At 41.9% G+C, this 15,282-nt stretch overlaps 1 protein-coding gene across 1 annotated transcript; it reads right to left on the bottom strand.

Annotated features, from left to right (window-relative positions):
- Window positions 1–1,457: 1,457 nt before the first annotated feature.
- On the bottom strand, window positions 1,458–8,363 carry LOC119725932 (organic cation transporter protein-like). Its single transcript, XM_038197549.1, has 2 exons — window positions 6,710–8,363; window positions 1,458–3,738 (listed from the first exon to the last, which is right to left on the bottom strand). The coding sequence occupies exons 1-2, from the start codon at window positions 8,292–8,294 to the stop codon at window positions 3,554–3,556; spliced, it is 1,770 nt and encodes a 589-aa protein (XP_038053477.1). The 5' UTR covers window positions 8,295–8,363; the 3' UTR covers window positions 1,458–3,553.
- Window positions 8,364–15,282: the final 6,919 nt, after the last annotated feature.

Here is a 15,282-nt window from a genome sequence, read left to right as displayed (position 1 = left end):
ATGAAACCTTGTCGCCCCCCCAGTCGCCCCCCCCCCCCCCCCCCCCCACTGAGATTTTGAGTTTCTAAAAAAAATATCATTGATCTAAATCTAAATAGTCGCGAATGATCCACATGATGACCACTGAGAAACGACCCTTCGACCGGCGACCGCGGACCAGTAAGCTGACAACCGGCATTGCCTCAGATAGCACCACAGAGCATTTAGAATCCAAAAATTTCGGGGCCCTTAAGAGGGCCCCGAACCCCACGCCTATAGCTCAGAATTCTGGTAGCTGATTCAATGACTCCAACCTCGAAAAGCAATGTTCAAAAAATTTTCTTATGCCTTTAGCTGAGAAAACCTCGAAAATTATGTTTAAATTATTATCTTTTGTGCTAAGATAATTATTGGTTAAAGTGGTAAAAATTGCCTCAGATCACACCACAGAGCATCGAGAATCCAATTTTTTTCGGGGCCCTTAAGCGGGCCCCGAACCCCACGCCTATAGCTCAGAATACCGATAGCTGATTCAATGACTCCAACCTCGAAAACGATGTTCAAATAATTATCTTTTGCTAAGAAAATATTAGTTAAAGCATGGAGGAAAGTGGTAAGAAATTGCTTCAGATCACACCACAGAACATCTAGAATCCAATTTTTTTCGGGGCCCTTAAGCGGGCCCCGAACCCCCACGCCGTAAGGGCTTCGTGCTTCGCGCTCGCATCAGTTCTGATCAAGTTATGTCCCCCCCCCCACTTTTGAGAAGCGATTGACGCCCCTACATGACGCCCCCCCCCCAATGAAATGTTCCAGCGCCCCCCCCCCCCCCCCCCCCCCCCCCCCCCCCCCCCACTGAAAAATTCCTGGCTACGCCACTGTTCTGGGGTAAATGTACATGTATTTCCTATATTAACTATTGCTTAAAAATAGAGTAAAATCAATTTTGTCTTTAACTTATATCCATGATAATGATGTGCAAGTTATGTGTTCAGCATAAACAAAAGAGATTGGAATGCGTTATATAAGTTTCCAACTGACAACGATAGTACAGGAAACGGGGTTATGTCTCTGTCACAAAATCTGAATTTAAATAATGAATCTTTAAACAAACTTTTTTTAAACATATGTTTTCCCAGCCAATTTTAGCAAAACAAATTATTTTCATCAACACGCATTCAGATTAATGCAGATTTTCCGATAGCCCCATCTGGGGTTTCTTTTCCCCTTGGGCAATGATCTTTAACGGTCATTAACTGGTCTCGAACGTTGTGTTGTTCAGGAATGAGGTTAAATTGTCAATAACAAAATTGTTTTCAGTCTGAGTTATTTCAAATATGATTACCTAGCCTGGTATTTAATGTAACCAATCAACATTATTAAATGACAAATTAAAATGGTTAAGATTACTCATTATTTTGTGCACACTAACTGCTAACTATTAATTACTAATTCATCTTCTTGCATTACTTGTTGTTTGAGAAGTTAGTCAAAATAAGACATTGTTTCCTGACTAATTCCTTGACATTGCATGGAACAAAAATTTAGACCAAATCCAAGTTCACGTTGATTTCTTCGCTACTTTTTGCGGGAATGACAGTATTTACGTGACAGAAATAAACCTTCAAAGATTTCGAGTGTTCTGTAGACCAATTAGGTCTTAAACATCACTGAGAAGCGTGAGCAATTTGAAGAATCTATTGGTCGAAGGAGCACTGACTGCGAGCGACCACCTTCACGTGAGCGTGGTGCCTCCTCAGTAGTGATTTCTACTTTTGATCGTAGGGTAAGTAAGCATGTTATATAAAACACAAGAAAATATCCCTCACCAAACTATAAAAAGCCAAAAGGCATTAAACACGTTAACTTTAAAAGGTGCAAAGAGCACGACAGTTTGCTACATAGTCCGATCATCTTATCATTATCATTAGGACTAACTGTTACAAAGCATATCATCTGGAGGAGCGATGTATTCCAGTGTTGAAAGAGTTTGTAATTTGAAAATAGGTCATATTGCAAGTTGCAATACATTTAGTCAAGGGGTAATACAGCACACCTTGCTCAGTTTGAAACCATTATATTTGGTTTTAGAGTATTTTTCCTCTTGAAGGCACGTTTTTAATACTGTTGAATTTCAATTCAATTGACTGTTGAGCTCTAATTCCCCCAAAAAGTTGTAATTAATAATAATAATAATAATAATAATAACGGAGTCTTATATAGCGCACGTATCTACCAATTTACCCATATTGCGTGTTGTTATTTAAACAAAACTCTTTTTAAAAGCCGTCTTGCTTAAAAAAAAAAAATTATTATACAATGTAGTGATTTGATAGTTTCATGCAAAATGTAATTGCTCTTTTGCTCTATACAGGACGCAATGAAGCTGTTCAATAACTTCTATTTACATTTATGCCCTAACAGTTTAAAACTCTTTCAACCGGCCCTGCAAAACAGCGGATCCAGGGGAAAACAAACACACCTCGTTTTATGTTTAGAATGTCGTAAAAACTTAACAGAAGAAATACATTTGCAACCCCCCCCCTTGCTTTTCATATTAAATTGGGGTAAGTGAAATTTTTTGTGCCCACTTTTTCGAAAATAAAAAATTGTTTGCCCCACCCCCTCCCCCAATTGTGTTATGGATCAGGTCTTGGCCCTGTATACATTACAAAGTACTATGTACATTACAATAATTTACAATACAATGCAATAAAATAAAAGTAAATGGGATTAATGCATGATTTTAAAGCAACTATTATAGCCATTGTAAAACTATTACTACTACGTGCACAGTGTGAATCAACATCGATATAAACAGACTCTACTATAAGGTGAATTAGTGAACACAAAGCATTTGGACATAATCTTGTGACATCAAAAAAAATCAAAAAAATGATACATTTAGTGAAAAAAAATATAAAACATACAACCTCCTTTTTTATTTAACTATCAATTATATACGCTTAAATAATTATTTCTCAACACTATGCTGTTTTCCACATCTCATTTGGACACCTCAATCCAAAGATTTAGACAGTTATTAGAAAGGGATCAATGTAGTCTAATTTGCAGCAAAGTGGATGAACGGAGATTAACATGCAGTAAATATCTCTGTTTGCCAACTTACCTATTGTTCTTTGGCAATCAATATTTATAAGATAACAGGTACAGAAAAGAACACAAAACAAACCCAAAAAATTACCCTCTACCATGCTTTAGTTTTATGAATAAACATCTGAACGGCGTTGTAAATGAATATGGTACGTAAACGAACAACTAGTGCCTATTTCGATTACGTCTAAGTCTTTGATGGTTTCACTGAGACATCAAAGTGACCTTGTTATGTCAAAATGACGAGTTTTCGGCCTCAGTTCCACCTCGCAAAGACTGCATGATGATCCAACGTTCGTGGACAGGATTTAAACGCTAGGTTCTTGCAATTTGCAAGATCGAAAAGTACGTCCAACACGAAACAAACGGCTAAAGGTGTGAACGCTAGAGACATGGGTCAGCTAAAGGTGGACCCGTCAATAGTTCAACACTGGCAGGCGACATGATAGAGTGATAAAGCCTAAATATCCACTGCTGCTGTGGGAGGTTCCTCTCGACTGGAAAGAGGCATGTAAGCCCCTGAAGGTTGCGGCACGCCATCAGAGAGGTTCGTGGATTGAAGCTCAAAGTCTGCAGGAGGCTGGGTGGTGTTCACTCCCTGGCTGTGACAGGCGCTATTGACGCAGAAACTGAAGCTGGAACTCTCTGCAGAACGAAGATGTTACGGACATTTATAACAAAAGAATGGGTAGGGCCTAGGCCTGTGCCATGTTAGTGATTTAAGAAATGTTGTGGGTGCCAATTGTATACGTTGCCGAAATCGTGGCGACTCTGCCAAACTTGATGCAATCATGGTAACAAGTGCACGCACAGCGCGGGGACAACGCGAACACAGTGTTTCGCTATAAAATGGCTATAAGACGGAAAAAACGATTGTTTACATCGGACACGACGGAGTACGCATACGTTTTTCCTAATGTTTTCATTCATTGCTCACCATACACATTGTGTTTGTCACGTAAATTAAATTACATAGAGCACCAATGCACAAAATGTGGTTTATTTCACGTCACGAAAGCGGAATCACAATTGAGTTATTTCGTGCGAGAACGAATTTCGGGGTGCACTTTTGCGACCCCCAAAAATCGGGCTGTTCGTGCTAGTTGTGATTTCAGCCGTAAAGTGTTCGCCTTTTTGCGGACGTGTAAAAAACACATTTGTGCATTGTTGTTGTGTATAATATTTATGCGACACACACAATGAGTGCGTTCGATTACTCCCCCCAGCTTACTCGCGCCTGGCTCCTGTTATGACAGACATGCGCAGTGGAGCTAAATAAACGAACGGTTTCGGGTAAAGTTTCGTGCAAGAGCTGGAAAGTTGAACTTTGACATGACACAGGCTGCATCCGAATCAACTGTCTAGAGCTAGGTCTAGGTCCACGCCCATTGAAAAAAAACACGGGGACGCGGTACCAATAGACGTATAGCCGTAGCTCTGGAAGCCCGTTTCGGACACGGCCTGAGGCGTCACGTTGGCAGCCATGTTTATTGTATGGCCTTATGGGATACTTACCCAAATCACCGGAACTGATTGTTTCAAACATTCGTTCTTTATACGTACTGCCAATGAGTGGAATAGTCTGCCTGAACACGTCATGCAAAGTTAATCTGTGAATGTGTTTAAAAGTTCCCTGTTTGACTTCTTGACCTTTTAGCTTAATATAGCATCCTATAATTTTTGTTTTTTATTAAGCAGGTTTATCGTAATATATTTTTACATATTTTATTAGATATATATATCTATTTTCAACTTTATTTTTTTTTACATTTTAACTCTTTTAATGCTTCACTGTTGTGTGTAAATTGTGCATTTCCATTATTGTTTAATGTTATTTTGTTCCTATCTTTCAGAATTATATTTACTAGTTTAAACAATGTATTGTTGCGCGTAATTGTTTGATAACATCTCTATTTTATCTCCTTTGTTTTTCTTGGCCAGTTGGTTTTAGGGTGTTTTTTCCACTTTTAAATGTATATGTACTTATTTTTAACGTTTTATTATTTTATTTTTATTAATGTTTGTCTGCGCGTCTATTTTATCTTTCTTGGTCTTTTTTTTGGTTGGTCATAGATTTTATCATGTTAAATTTACTTTGTCTTTTCTTCTTATACGTTAAATTCAAAATATTATCCTTATTGTTTTACAGTTTACATGATTATTTTAAGTTTTTATCTTTAACTGATTACTTTTAAGTTTTTATAGTATTTTATACGGGAAGTGGTTCAAGATGGGCTGTACAGTCTTTCCACAACCCATGACTTTGTCAAAAATGTATAATAATAATAAGAAGAAGAAAATGAAGACGAAAGGAAATACGTATGCGTATTCCGTCGTGTCCGATGTAAACAAGCTGGGGCATTTCGTCTTTTCTTGGGAACGGTTTGACATTAGGCTGTTTCCTTTCAACCAGATGTTTGAAATAGGATCAGCAGAAGCATGAAAACTTCGAAGATTTGAGGACGCAGTGCCCCTGCAAACGATTTAATACGGGCGATTCACAATAGTGCGCCTCCAAGAGTTTGCAACGCGTTGGCCAATCACAATGCGCAAAATCTGTCGACCCAATGCGCGTTTGGAAAAGGTCGACTGATTTTGCGCATTGTGATTGACCAACGCGTTGCAAACTCTTGGGGGCGCACGATTGTGAATCGCCCGTATTGAAAACATTTGCTCTTGAGTAAGTGGACTGCACAATTTACGGGTGTACAGGTTTATAAGTTTGCAAAAAATAAAGTCATCGTAAGCGAAACGGAAAGCGACACACCAACGTGTGTGCGCAGCGTGTACATACTCGGTGCGCATTTCTAACTTCGCGCACGTTGAGCTAGGTTTACGTGCTGGAGGACAGATACATTCAGCTGTTACAGTATGACTTATGTAAAACTTTTGCGCGTTCACGAGAGACCACAAAAATTGCGCATATTCATCGCACAATGAATGGGGGCGTATGCACGCGCTGCTGATCTGGTCTTTTTATTATATATCTATGGTCAACAACCTGTGCGCGTAATCGCTCCTTACCATTTCACAATCGATCTTAGCCTGGTTTCCATATCGAAGTTAAGCGGAACCGGGTTCAACTTTGCCGATTGTCTGCAAGATAGTTTGCGTCTGTCTGGGTTGTCGACGACACTTCCGGATGAAATGTTTCCATATGTCTGCGTTGCAGATTGGGCCCTTTGCGTTTCTTACGTCGATATTGAAACTGGGCTTTAACTAAGCGTTTGTTACAGTATGTCAGGTGCAAATTATCGACACCGGTTTCAAATGCTTGTTTAATATGTTCGTATCAACTACCCCCCCCCCCCCATCCATTAAAATGCGCTCGAATGTCAAAAACATGATCTCGAATGTAATTTGTAATTTCCCTCAAATCATTAAGTGTACCATCACAAGTTAATATAAACAACATCCGTCTGCTGTGGTGTGTTCATTGGATTATAAACTCTCAAGGAAGCAAATGCCTCCACCTGCTTCGGCAAAATTTTGCTGCCAGTTGCCGCCTCCTGGCGTACAAAACGCCATGGATTACTAAAGCTGACAACAGGATATTTACAATATCTTTGTTAGTAGTCTATGTCAATAAAGTGATTATTAACTTCCATGCACTTACTTCCAAATTGTTCTCCTTCAGCGATAGTATTAGGTAAGTTGCGCCCTAGAGTTTCAGGGAGCATCAGCGAGAGTATCCCAGCAATGACAGAGCAAGTACCGAAGACGAGGAGTGGCAGAGGAACCCAGTGCTTGCCTAGGATCACGATAAATGGACAGAGAATGCCGCTAACACGAGCCACCATGGAACATGCCCCAATACCCGTACTTCTGATGACAGTCGGGAACAGCTCACAAGCGTAGATGTAGACGTGGTTGAAAACGGCAGTTATGGCAAACTTGCCAACCATTGCAACTGCAGCTCTTGCTGCCCCAAGAGGAAGAAAGATTGTAATCAGGCAGGCCACTCCACCGGCGACGTACAATGCGACCATGGTCAAACGTCTTCCGAAGCGTTCCATCACATACCAAGAGAAGAACAGGCTTGGTATTTCAACTGCTGCTGACACAAAAGCAGCTAGGTAGTCATCTATACCAAGGGTAGACGTGCTCAAAGACAATCCATAGTAGACCATGTTAACAACAAACCAATCACACCACATGATGAGAGTGATCCTGCGAAGGTTAGGTGTGCGAACCAGATCAAGCGGTGTGACCGACGAGCGCTGGTTTAGGCCAGATAGCTTTACATCATCAGACGTTTCAAAGGGATTCTCCGGAACTTTGGTTCCATTGACTTTTGCGATTTTGGTCAGAATGGCGATCGCTTCATCAAATTTGCCCTTTGACATGAGCAAAAGAGGAGACTCTGGTAGAAGTAACAACAACGGCAAAAAGAAAACAAACTGAAGTGAAATTGTCAATTGCAGGTGACGCCATTCTCGTAGTAATAATGCCATCACTGACAAAAGCATTAAGCCAAAGCTGAAGAACAAATTAAACAAAGTACCGACGAAGACTCGCTTCTTTGATTCCACCATCTCAGAGGCAATGATAAAAGTCACAAGGAAGGATCCATAGAGACATGCTGCCGTGATGACACGCAATACAACGAAAGCTGGAAAGTTGGGGATGAAAGCTGTGCCTATGGAAGAGACGGTAACTAGAAGGAGGCATATGAGGAAAGTCTTCCTTCTTCCCAAAAAGTCACCGGCCAAACCCCAGACAAAGGAACCGACAAGCAATCCGACAAACCACACTGACTGTGCTAGACCAGCGTAATCCGCTCTGTCACACACCAAATTGTAATCTTCAATGATAGTCGACTTGTAGCGCGATCGGTCAAAGTCCCAGCCAGCATCGCATGGTCTCACGTCAGTTGCATTCGGGCCCAAGCCACTCCCGGTGTCTTCATCATCCATCACATACCGCTCGCATGATGAGTAAACCTTGTTTCCATTAGGACTCAGTTCGTACGGGATACCATAATTCTTCTGCAATTCCTGGCACTCGGCCTCGAAGAGCTGACTGCAGTTGATAGGTTGGCTGCCCGGGATCACACACCAATGGTCCGTGTCCGGAGCCACAAACACCTGCACCAGAAATTGACAAGCCGTCGGTATATTATAAGCAGCCAGAAGAAGAATCAAAACTTTTTGATACTTGCCAAAAGCGCCGATGTGGCGCAGTATGTCGTCGTACTGCATTGCAATTGTGAGTTAAGTTGACACAGTGAGCGTTAAGCACAAATGCACTGTTCCAGTACACATTAAACCTGGTGCTAATACGACTGTAACTGAACTGAGTGCTTGTAAGCAGTACCGATGCATGCGCTCACAGACGGTTGCGTTATTGCTGACCTCGGTATATATTTGCTGAATAAGCCTGCAGTGTGTCATATCTATTCAAGAAATAGACCTAATAATAATATTTATCATAATAATAAACATTTACATAACGCCCGAAAATGCATAATATGCTCTTAGGCCAAAACAAAAAAAGTCTCCGGTTTCTAGTATGCGCGCGCGTCGCCGTAGCCATGCGCGTCGGCAAAATGAATAAGTGTTTTTTTTTTCAATGAAAGATGATGTCTCAAAACAGCCAAACTCACTGGTAATCTTCAATGATAGTCGACTAGAATCCTGCTGCTGCACAATTTTAACGTGTTTTTAGATGGGGTTATGATTGAGAATAAGCTTTATGTGGCCTCTCTGGTCTCCCATAATAATTATTTCCACTAAGTTTAGTCGGGCACCATTTGCAGTCATCAGCCGACATTTGAAGCAAAAAAAAAACAGGTAAAAAAAAAAAAAGCCGCGTCGCCGCACTACTTTTTGGGCAAGCTCCATACCAGAAACCGGAGACTTTTTTGTTTTGGCATTAGGCACTGTACACATTAACAAAGATAAAGTAATCAAAACAATTAATGTAAAAAAAATGAACATGTAGATCAATACACAAAAGTACATTATAAGCTCAGTGAGGAAGAATTAGCTATTACAATTTCAAGCTGGTTCCAGAAACCATTCTCTCACCTGCGGAAACCAGCCTGGCATTAGGACAATATTATCGAGACGTGTCTAGCGTAGAACGAGTAATATATAGTTGGAACTCTAAAACTTAGCAGATCACACAAATAATTAGGAGCATAACCATGGAGACACTTAAACACCAAGAGACAAACTTAAAAGATCACCCAGCCTTTACTTGACTGCCAACAAGTGCAATTGCATGAGAGCATGGGTGATGTGGTCATACTTTTTTGTACCAGTGAGCAGCCTGGCTGCAGCATTCTGCACCCTCTGCAAAGGGGCCAGGTCTAGGGAGACCTACTAGAACAGCATTACTGTAATCAATACAGGAAGTAACCAGCATATGAATTATCTGCTCTTTGGCTGATTGACCAAGTGTAATGAACTGTGAAAAACTGGTTTCAGTCAGTTGCCGTGTCACGCGTAGCTGATAGCAACGCAAGGCCAGCGACAGATGGCCGTAAAAAGGGCTCCAGAAAATTCGCAATTTTCATGGCAAACTACAACCGATCCAAACAAACAAAGTTGTTTTAGGCCAAAAAAAAAAAGTCTCCGGTTTCTGGTATGCGCGCGCGTCGCCGCAGCCATGCGCGTCGGCAAAATGAAAAAGTTTTTTTTTCAATACAGGATGATGTCTCAAAACCGCCAAACTCACTGGTTTGACTGGACTCCTGCTGCCGCACAATTTTAACGTGTTTTTAGATGGGGTTATGATCGAGAATAAGCTTTATGTGGCCTCTCTGGACTCCCATATATTTGCACTAAGTTTAGTCGGGCACCATTTGCAGTCATCAGCCGACATTTGAAGCCAAAAAAAAAAAAAAAACAGGTAAAAAAAAAAAAAGCCGCGTCGCCGCACCACTTTTGGGGCAAGCTCCATACCACAAAACCGGAGACTTTTTTTTTTGGCCTTAGGTAGTTAAAGACCTACTTTATACATCCACCAAGGTATTTTTTTTCTCAAAAAAGGATTTTGAGGCATTTTGACGATATTATTTCACGGACAAATCGACTAAAAATAAGGTCATGCAATTTCCTCTACAAAAAATCTCGTGAACGTCATGTCGTTAATATTAAGAATTCGATGTACACCTAATTGTTTCCAACAATTTCCATTTTTCACAACGCAAAAATATCGTCGCCATTGTAAAGCATAGATCGAGGAACCCAAACACGGTGTGACCTTGTGACCCCATACGCCCACTATGTGCTATGTGCACGTGCTATGGACCGATCCAGTAAGCACCGCCCCATGGTGTTCTGACCAATCACAGCCGTGATTAATGTCCGACGTGCGTGCACTTAAGTCCGACATGCGTTCACGCGCGAATGATGCGCGTGGAAGGAAAATGCAGCGTGGCATTGGAGAGGAGCACGTGTTAATTTGCCCACGTGCGCACTGGGCGGAGCTTACTGGATCGGTCCATTCACATTGAATTCAGGCCAACGTACGTACGTCGGCGTACTTACGTTCGTTTACACGCGTACATGTGATTGCAAATCATGAAATCTCGCAAAAGTCTTAATTTTTCAACCGGCGATTTGGACCAAACATGAGAAGTCTCCTGCACGTGTTTCACATGAAAATGAAGCGTATACTTTCCTCTATCTAATGAATCTTGCCGTGTCTTTCGGCCTTTTTTAAGAATCGAATGTACACCTAAAAACTATCGGCCCTCGCTTTTGTTGATAAAAAAATATGATTTTGTTTGACAGGCCGTAACAACACTTTATATTTGTCAAAAGCAGTTATTCTTGGTATCAAAATGAAGCACACGATTTCAACTTTTCACATATCTAGCCATCTTGGCCAAACAGGGCATGTATCCAGGCACTTTTTGTGTTTTTCTGTAGTCTCGCATAAATCTCCGGGACAAGAAACCTCGGGACAAGAAACTGAGGTCAAACAGGGCTGTGTGCGTGACACGGCCACTGACTGGTTTGTTCTCGATTTCTTGGCACGACACTAGAGAGCACTATTTATTTATACACTGCAATACACACGCACAAAACTACGCGCATGCACGCAACAATTGTGTACAGTGAGAAAATGTATACCCCGCGTGTGAGTTTACAGTACGAATGTAAAAGAGTTCAGTACGCGGTCAGCGTTAGAGTAGCCAAACAAGTATGTCGATTTCCGGGATATTACACCAAGATACCGCTTGGTTTTACTTATGTTGTACAAGTGATAAATAGCAGAACGAGAAACATTCCTAATGTGGGATTGCATATTCAAGTTCAATTCAAATGGCGCTCCTCGACTCTTGACCTCGGATACTGCAGTGATATCGTGGTTTCCCATAGAAACCACAGTTCTGGGAATCTTCGTCAACGATGTGGATGATCCTATGACGAGAACGTCTGTCTTGTCATCGTTAAAGCCCATTCTCGTGTTTTTTTGTGTTTATTCTTTGGGGGGGGGGAGGTGTTCCAAGTGCCACATACATTTTGTTTAGATAGCGCCATCAAGCAACCCCAGTGTAATTTAAGTAGTAAACCACAAGTTACCGGATGCGGTCATTTGGTCTGGTCAGCCATGATGATTGTTTTACGACCTGTTATACAAGCCCTTAGTAAAACAAGTAAGAGCACAGCCACTTGGTTTATGTGTACATGAATGTACACATGTACATACATGTACATCAGGCCGGCTTATGCCTAGTTATCTTCTTCTGGTTGTAGGGCCTTCTATGGGGTCCGTGCGTCAACAAAAGAGGGCGCCCTTTTACCTAGCAACGACGTCCCACGGGCGGGACCATTGATCTCCATATACATATGGAGATCAATGGGCGGGACACATACATTTCGCTGGTTGACGCGCGCGAACCGTTCCTTGTGTGTGACGCACGTACACCAGGGGATGCGTGCAAATTTGGAATGCGTGCACATTTCATGCAATATACGACTGTTGTGCTGTACCATGACGTGCCGCACCGCACCCGCATGTCTTGCTCGGTCAGTTTATTCAATTTATTCCAATTTTGATTAGCTGCGTTTTGTGTTTACCTGCTTGTTTTTCCACCCCCCTCCCCCACAATGAAAGAGAACGACTAATGTAATAGATACCGTTTGATTTTACTTATGTTGTACAAGTGATACATAGCAGAGCGAGAAACATTCCTAATGTGGGATTGCATGTTCATGTTCATGTCAAATGTCACTCCAAGACTCTTGACCTCGGATACTGCAGTGATATCGTGGTTTCCTATAGAAACCACATTTCTGAGATTCTTCGTCTACGATGTGGATGATCCTATGACGAGAACGTCTGTCTTATCATCGTTAAGTTTCAAGAAATTCACCGCCATCAAGCACCTGATATCATCACAGCATGCTTCCATCTCCAACACTCGATCATGCACATCACTGGACGTTGGTCTTGCAGTAATGTACAATTGAGTGTCATCATCATAGAAATGATAACCGAGACCGTGGCGGCGGATGATGTAACACAGTGGTATCATACACATTGAACAGGAGTGGACCAAGCACAGAGCCCTGGGGAACTAAACACCAAACTGTAACGGATAAGAGGCACTTTCTGCTGAGGACGCTGACCCTCTGTGGTTTTCAGAGGAGCTGGAAATCATTTTTTCTGGTGGCGCCCCTTCGGGTACGAAGAAAACCAGCTAAATGTGCACGGTGACACACCTGCATGTACATGTGTCATTAGCCAGTGAAGCAATGTGTCATGCTCCAGCGTATCAAATGCTGCACTGAGATCAAGGAAGACCAATATTGAAACCTTACACTGGTCCATGTTGTGCAGGATGTCATTCTGAATACGGACAAGGGCTGTCTCTGTTCCATGAAAACGTTATATGCTGACTTGAAAGGTTCATGCAGATCGAGCCTCGTCATGTGATTGATAAGATGCTGCGCTACTATCTTTTCGAAAATCTTGGAGCGAAACGGTAAGTTGTGATAAGCCTGTAATGTTTGAGATTATTTGCCTGGTCACTCTTCAGATGACATAGATTCGGTAAAGGTGTGATGGTAGACAACTTGAATTAACGCCTCTGGGAAAAGCACCTTGTGTGATAGAAGAGTTGACGATTGGTGTAATAACCGGTGCGATCTCCGGTAAGCAACCCTTCAAAAGCTTGGTTGCTATTGGATCCAAATCGGAGAACTTAAGTTGGCATTGGCGTATAATCTGTTGTACATGAGAACACGTGACCCCTTCCAGTCGAAGTTCACATCCGTCAGGAAGAATGGGATCCGAGTCGCTGGCACAGTTTACTCTGCCAGCATCACATATTCGTCTTAAGTTGTGAATCTTGTCATGAAACTTGAAAGAAGCAGGCAAAGCGATTAGTCAGCTCCACCAGCGAGTTATGTGCGGGTAGCACAGTGGCTGTCTCACGACACAGGAGTTTATCAATCACGAGAAAGATCTGGTGACAATCACCCCTGCTCTCGGAGATGAGATTCTGATAGAAGTTGGCTTTGGCTTCATTGATCATCTTCACGACCTTATTTCTTTGTGTCTTTTAGAGTTCTCTGTCAACGGTGAGTTACGTCGCCAGCGTCGCTCCAACCTTTTGCGTTTGAGTTTCTCAGCTCTGATTGTTTCCGTAAACCAAGGTGTATTCGGTCTAAGAGTGGAGGTCTTTGATTGCAGTGGGGCATGCTTCTGTATCATAGGACCCCACAAGTGAATCCAAACTGGGTGGATCCTTGGCCAAGACGGTAAGTGGGGAATTGCAAATGTCCAGACGAAAACTGTCATAGTTAATATTCTTAAGCTTTCTGAAGACCATTGATTTATGTTCCCTTGGGGTTTACTGACATCTAGGAAACAGGTTATCAGCGAATGATAAGACAAGACCGGATCAAAACCGTCTATGGACCTAATAATGTTCAACGGCGTGCACAAGATCAAGTACATGACCGTTGACTTGAGTCGGAGATGAGACGTGTTGGGTCAAGTTGCAGGACTCGAGGAAGTTCATTAATCTGATGGTATCTCTCGCTTGCGGCTGATCCCTTAGGATATTAAAGTCACCCAAATCACAAGATTTGACGGTGTTGTCCAGAACAGTTCCAGAAGTTGAGAAAACTCTGAAAGGAATGCAGCAATGGTGACACTTGGAGGTCGGTAAACTACACTCAGTAGAATTGGCTGGTTGTAACAGTGAACATTGAGTTCAATGTGTTCAAGAGATGACACTGTCAAAACAGATGTCATTCCAGACGTATGCAGTAATCCAACACCCCCACCAGCTTTTCCAATACGTGGTTTGTGAAGGAAACAGTAGTTGGTTGATGTAAGCTGCAAAACAGTTATTGTGTCGTTTTCTTTCACCCATGTCTCTGTTAGTGCTAACATGTCAATATCCTTCTCTTCAAAAAGTTGCAGAATATCGGTCTGCTGTCTTTTTGCAGACTGACCTTGTGTTCAGGGTACAGATACTGAGGTTACTCTCTTCCTTACTATTAGAGGTAGGCATATAACTGATTGGTACCAGATTGCCGAAGTTGACAGAGGGTGCACCGACATGATCAGCCACTCGTTTGGCCCAAGATGGCGGACGCTGGCCACTGATAGTGCGAATCAGATTTCCATCGGATTTATTATTCAAATGTTTGCTAAAAGACTTGCAAGCACGGCATTTTCTTCGATAGATAAATGGAGTCTTGGAGCCTGGTTAAAGACCTATATTGAACTCCTGGAGTAGCAGTTTTAACGCATTGGATCGTCTTCTTTGTAACAGTGTAACACATTAGACGATCCAATATCCAGTCAAACAAATACAGGCAATTGAGTCAGTTTATAACACCCTGTCTGATAGCTAATATACTATGGTGGCACATGTTGAATATGTATCTCACGAAGCAACATTTGGTCTGCATTTGCGGATCGGGATGTCGAGTACATTGCGCCTACATGATGTTGCCCCCTGCATGCGTTGGTGTACAATGTTTCCCTCTTTTTAAAGGTTATTTATCCTTTTCTTTGCATTGCCAATCAAAGCCAAACCGAGAAACTGAATCCTTGACCGAGTTGTTTCTTAAACATATTCTGCACTGTACACATATAATGGCAAGGTCACATGAAGTATTATATTTAGTCATCATGCAATTCCTCTCAATGGGTGCGTTTGATAAGCTTCCCGTGCATCACGTGGTATGTACACTCGAAAAAAAAGACATGTAT

Source organism: Patiria miniata, unplaced genomic scaffold, assembly GCF_015706575.1.
Source record: "Patiria miniata isolate m_02_andy unplaced genomic scaffold, ASM1570657v1 HiC_scaffold_19, whole genome shotgun sequence".
Classification (NCBI taxonomy): Eukaryota; Metazoa; Echinodermata; class Asteroidea; order Valvatida; family Asterinidae; genus Patiria; species Patiria miniata.
This window is presented reverse-complemented; position numbering and strand designations above follow the sequence as displayed.

Excerpts from the sequence above, each read along its gene's own strand:
- LOC119725932 (XM_038197549.1), bottom strand. The coding sequence starts at position 8,294 with ATGCAGTACGACGACATACTGCGCCACATCGGCGCTTTTGGCAAGTAT. Across the intron at positions 3,739-6,709 it reads TGAAGGAGAACAATTTGGAA|AGAGTTCCAGCTTCAGTTTC; the intron begins GTAAGTGCATGG and ends TTCGTTCTGCAG.